This window comes from Vipera ursinii (genome assembly GCF_947247035.1).
Source record: "Vipera ursinii genome assembly, chromosome: 1".
Lineage (NCBI taxonomy): Eukaryota > Metazoa > Chordata > Lepidosauria > Squamata > Viperidae > Vipera > Vipera ursinii.
The window spans coordinates 8,578,536-8,584,780 of NC_139512.1; the positions used below are offsets into that span (position 1 = coordinate 8,578,536).

General features: G+C 42.0%; 1 protein-coding gene across 1 annotated transcript; it reads right to left on the minus strand.

Moving 5' to 3' along the window:
• Positions 1–254: 254 nt before the first annotated feature.
• LOC310632477 (prohibitin 1-like) lies at positions 255–1,064 on the minus strand (the record flags this gene model as incomplete). Its single annotated transcript, XM_083349697.1, has 1 exon — positions 255–1,064. The coding sequence occupies one exon, from the start codon at positions 1,062–1,064 to the stop codon at positions 255–257; it is 810 nt and encodes a 269-aa protein (XP_083205823.1).
• Between the last annotated feature and the right edge of the window lie 5,181 nt (positions 1,065–6,245).

Genomic DNA, 6,245 nt, shown 5'->3' on the forward strand with positions numbered 1-6,245 from the left:
CCAGGTTGGGAAAGTAATGGCTTAGAAGATTTCCCCCCCCTTCACTTGTACTTTCCTTCCAAGTCCTGATGCAGTAAAAATAATATTTATGGACATTGAGAGTGAAATTTATTAGATGAGGAATTTTCCAACCCACATTACATTTTGGCCATTGTCTTGACACTCTACAGTTGATGTTCATAATAGGTTTTGACTGATTTGGCTACCATCAAGGGAATAGGAAGAGACAGAAGAGGAGCAGGCCCAAGGCAGATTCATCGAGGTAGTGGGAAGAGAGATGAGGGCACATAGGTAATGTTGCGGGACTGAGCCAGTTGTTTTGCTATGTCCTCAGCCGCCTCAAGTTTGCGCAGTTCCACAAGACCTTCCCCTGCGGAAGCCAGGGAGTTGGCAATTAGCTTCGCAGCTTTCGAGTCTCCTTCGGCCATTATGATAGAGGCTTTCTTCTGGTACTCAGCCTTTTCCACAAAGAACCTTGCCTTTTCTGCTTCCTGCTGTGCCACTTGCTTCATTTCTATGGCATCCAAGAAGTCCTTGCTGAACGTCAGGTGAGTCAAGGAGACGTCATCCAGGAGAATACCAAAGCTAGCTGCCCGTTCTGACAGGTCTTCGTTCACCTGCCTGGAGACCAACTCTCTCTGCGTGATCAGCTCCTCTGCATCAAAGCGAGCCACCACTGACTTGAGCACCTCCATCGTGATGGAGGGTAGCACTCGGTCATCATAGTCTTCACCGATCGTCGTGTAAATCCGGGGAAGCTGCATTATCACTGGCCGGAACAAGATCCGGAGTGTAATATTCACATTCTGGAGATCTTTGCTCCCTGTAGTTACAGGGACATTGTGAGGGCGAGAACGGCAATCAAAAATTATGGGCTTCTGCAGCCAGGGGATGAAAAAATGAGTCCCCTCTCCTACCACCTTGTCCTGAACACCCAGATATCGGTCAAAGATGACTGCCCGGTGACCTGCATCCACATTATAAAGAATAGAGTTGACCACTCCACCAGCAAACATTAAGCCCAAACTAAGTTTGCCAATATTCTCAAAGATCTTAGCAGCCATTGGGGGCAGCTGAAGTCTCTCTTCTCTATGTCCAAGGATGCTGTCCCATTAAAAATACACATGGCCAAAATCCTTGCAGGCAAGTCCTTGTGGTTTTGGTTGTCACAGAGGTGTTGGATGGAGCTGGTGTTTCTTCTAACCACCGTCAATGAACTGGGGGGAGAATGACAGTCCCCTCCCAGTCTTGTGTTTTCAAGTTCAGGAGATGACAATCTTGAAATCCCATCGAGGATGGGATCACCACCATCACTGCTTCATCCTGTCCAGGTCCAAGCCCTCTTGACATCACCAAGGGTTCTTTTGTGACATGGCCCACCCTGACTTTTTACCTTGGTTAGTGGACTTCATATTTGAGGGGGCTTAAGAGCTGGCCACCATTTCCTACAAAGTCTTCTTGTTCAGCTGTTGGGGTCATGAGTCACAAGTCCACAAAAGGTAGGATGGGAGCAGAGAAGTGAAAATCTGGGCAAGTCCTGGACAAAAATCTCCATTCAGACAGCAATTTTGATTAACAAAGGCTAGCCTTTTAAAGCTAGGTTTTAGTCATTTTTTAAATTACAATTGAAGACAGCGACTTTGAGTGCCCTCTGGATAAAAAAAAAGTGGAGTATCAGTCATTTTAAAAAATGAAAATGCTTGAGCTTAAATTTGAATTGAATTTAAATCAAAATAATTAAATAAAGGGAATATGATCATTCCTCACTCAGGGGATAATTTTATCCCTTTTTGTCACATTAGGAAGGATAACAGAAGGCCTTCCGGGAGCTGCAGTTAAGGCCATGTAAAGCTTCAGGGTGAATCATCTCGTCCTTATGTCACTCGATAACAACTCATGACATCACCTAATGATGTCATTACCCCTTCCCCCCAGCTCTTGACATCAGAGTTTTGTTTTAAACATTACCAGACCTTCCTCTTCCTGCTCTGGATTTAGCAATGCACGAAATACAGAGTTTACTTTGCCAGTCCTGTAATATCCCCAAGCCCAGGGGTCGGCAACCTCGGCTCTTTTATGACTCGTGGACTTCAACTCCCAGAATTCCTGAGCCAGCATAGCTGGCTCAGGAATTCTGGGAGTTGAAGTCCACGAGTCATAAAAGAGCCGAGGTTGCCGACCCCTGCCCAAGCCCTCCATTATGACATCACTAAGTCCTGCATTGTGATATCATAGTGACACCCCCGCCAGTGGTGCTACAGACGCAGAAAACATACCTACTCTTGATTCTTTGTGAGGGACCCCATGGAGGGATAATCTAGCCAGGACTTGCATGGCTGGAGACAAACTAGAGAGTTAGGGACAAAGAAGTGAGGTGAAATGAAATCATGGATGCTCCAGAACTGGAGGTTTTCAAGAAGTGTTTGAGCAGCCATTTGCCTGGAATGAGGAATGAGGATTCTTGCACTGGGCAGCGGGTTGGACTAGATGACCTCTAAGACTCTTTCCAGTTTTAGGATTCTCGGGCTTCAAGGGCAGTCTACTACAATAGATCATAAGAATGGATCTGGAGTACCTTAGGTCTACCAAGAAGAGAAACTTGAAACATTTTACTAACTTATAGGCAGTCTTCAACTTATAATGAGTTGCTTAGTGATGAAAGTTACAATGGACCTCCCCAGTGCTACTTATGACTGGGATTTGAAGCTCTGATAGCCACTGCAGTCATGTGACTATATTTCAGGTACTCAGCAACTAGCCCACATTTATGGCCATTTGCAGCATCTGGAGTTCACATGACCATGATTTGCAATATTTTTGCTGAAAACTGGCATTTTGGCAAAAACAGACCGTAGCAAATAATGAGTTTGCTTAATGACAGCGGCATTCGATAAATGACCACAGCGGTCACCTAATAACAAAAGGTCATAAAATTGGGTCTGGTCACATGATGACCCACTTTGCAACCATCATGACTTATGACTGTAATGGACAGGCTCCATTACATTTGTAAATCGAGGACTACCTGTATCCAAGAATCTCTCTCTAGATTTGACAAACTCTGTTCTCTCAAATCCTGGAATTTTCCTCCCCCATTAAGTCACCCAATAAGTCATGCATGTCAAACTCACAAGGTCACATGACATCGCGCAACATGTTGCAACTTTTCCCCCATTGCCAGCAATGGAGTAGGTGCATTTTCGGCGTGATGCATCTGGCCTGCGGGCCAGCAGTTTGACATGCCTGCAATAAGTGGTGTGCATTCGATTAGATTTTATTTTAGCTAACCTTTATTGTCATTTTTTCCTGCACACAATGGCACACATTAAAAATGAAATTTAGTTGCTTCCTCTCAAAGTGTACACATACATAACACACATTTAAAACATACTATATACAACATACGTATAGACCTACACCCTTACATATAAGTAACATATAAATATGTTATTATTGTTATTATTCACTTAATGTTATTATTCACTTTTTGTCTTAGAAAGAGGAATTTTTGTTCCCTCACATGGGAGTAACTTCCATTTTCAGTGGGAATTATGGAATCTCTTTCCAGAGTTCATTTTATACCCTATGGTTCCCCCCCACCTTTTCATTCATTGTTTTAATAATTTTTTAAATAATTTTATTTATTTAAATGAATAAAGCTTTGTCAGGGAATTGCACAGCTGGTGTCCAAATGAAATCAGAGACGTAAAAAAAGAACATGTAATTTTATATAAATAAATATATTTAACATCTATATTTCCAGTAAACAAGATAGTCAGGCAAAATACTACATTATGAGGTAAATCATCAGGTAAATCACAAAACAGCATACAGAACACAGAACACAGAAGAAAAAGGTGGGAAAAAAGGGAAACTCCCCCTTTACACCCAGCAACCAATCATAACATAGATTGCCTCATGCAGGCGCCTGCACTCTCCAACCAATCAACCACCACTGTGTGTTCTGGTCCATCACCTACCTGTTCCAGATATTAAATTATCTTAACAAGCTTTTAATTTCTTTACTGCCGTATCTGCTGCAAAATCCAAAGGCGAGAACAGGTTGTTCTCGACTTACAACCATTTATTAGGCGACCGTTCAAAGTTACAACGGCACTGAAAAAAGTGACTTATGACCATTTTCCATACTTTACAGCCATTGCAGCATCCTCATGGTCATGTGATCAAAACTTGAACACTTGGCAACTGGCTCATATTTATGATGGTTGCAATGTCCAGGTTGCAATGCGATCACCTTTCGTTATTTTCTGATGAGCAAAGTCATTGGGGAAGCCAGATTCATTTAACAACCATGTTAATAATGTAACAGCTGTTGTAATTCACTTAACAACTGTGGCAAGAAAAATCATAAAATGTCACTTAACAATTGTTAAGTTAAGCAACAGAAATTTGGGGCTCAGTTGTGGTTGAAAGTTGAGGACTCCCTCTGTCTTGCCTCTTAAAGCAAAAAGTTTGGCTGTGTTTTCTGCCAATACTGAGCTTCTTAAAATATGAATTTATCAGCTGCAAAAATCTATTTTAACCTGGAGCAAACTACTCATGACAGTCCTATTCAGTTTTGTCTTGCTGGGGAACCAAACAGAAGAAATCTCACATAAACGTTATCAAATTAGCTTTTATGTTACTTGGAGATTCTTCAAACATTGGCACATTACAGTGTAGTTGTTGACTTATGAAGGTAATTGAGCCCAGAATTATGGTCATTTCGGACATAAGGCATCCTTGTGACCGAAATTAAATTTCCAGCCCCTTTCACAGCAGTCTTTTAGCAAATGTCACAGTCATTAAATGAATTCAGTGGTTGTTAAGTGAACCCATTCATTTGAATGGGCTTTTTTTTGCTGTAAACTAGGAAAAAAAATGCCAGATTGAAGTCACATGACCAGAGAACACCACAACAGGCCATAAAGCTGATCGGTCCAAAATCTGCTCATATAATTGGTGGGAGTGGCACAACAATTTACAATGTGCTTTATAGGCCACAAAGCACCTGTTCCATGGCCATCATAACTTCAACTAGTCATAAAATGACTGGTTGTTAAGTGAGGACTACCTAGAGTTGTGAAAGTTTCCAGGACTGAGAAGAAATGATTGTCCTCCTCAGTGTCTCTCTATACGTGTGTGTGTGTGTGTGTGTGTCTTTGCTTATTAAAAAAACAGGGAGACATTTGTTGTAATTTTAAAAGCTTTAGAAATCTAGATTATTAAAATGATAATCAGCTAGGAGGCATCATCTCCATCCCAGGTTTTGATTGCAACAATATCTCAAGCAGGGCAGGGGTGTCCACAGGCTGTGGTCTAAAAAACAGATCAACCCCCTAAAAAAACCCCAGGAAGAACCCTAATTTGGTCATCCTCGTGGCTTTTGGATCACACCATTTGACCCCTCAGGATCTATGGCGACCACCTCTCCACAGTTTAGTTTATTCAGCTTACGGTAAAATAATGTGTCTTAAAGACAGCAAACCTTAGTCTCTCATTCCCTGGCGGATTTCATTCAGTCTAAATTGCCCAAAGAATTGTTCTTGTCCAAATGGCAGCCCTGGCCTTGCTCGGAGAGCAGAGCAGAGATCCGGATGGTAAATCCATCTAGCCAGATCCCCACTTTCTGCCGACATCCCCTCTTCTGGAAGCTCAACTTTCTCTCTTTCTCTCTTCCTAACTGAAAGTGAGTTGTCTCATGTGTGATTCAAGACCCTTTTGAATTGTCAGCGGCAGCTGAGAAGGCTCCTTGTTAGCATTTTGCTCCAGGTAAAAGAATGGATTTTCCCAGCTGATAAATTCATATATTTATAAGCTCTATATTTGCAGAATATGTGATAGCAAGCGGAAGGGTAGTTGCTGGAGAGCTGCAGACTGACTTGTTCTTCCTCGTCTTTTTTTGTTGTTGTTGTTTTGGAGATTAAAGGGGGACATTTGTCCCCTTGGCACTTGGGTATTTATGCCATTCTCGCCTTCCTGGGGAAACGTTTTTGGGGTTGGGGTGGATGGCTGTCAAAATGTCAGCTCAGGGTGCATCAGTCGAATAGAATAACAGAATAATAAAGTTGGAAGGGACCTTGGAGGTCTTCTAGTCCAGCCCCTGCTTGAGCAAAAGACCCTATATCATTCCAGAAAAATACATTTTGTATTATGGTTATGAAGAAGGAGCTTCAATTTTATTAACAAAGCATCTGAAATCAGGCACCCTATTTTAGGGATATCTTCTCCCAAAGGGTGAAAGT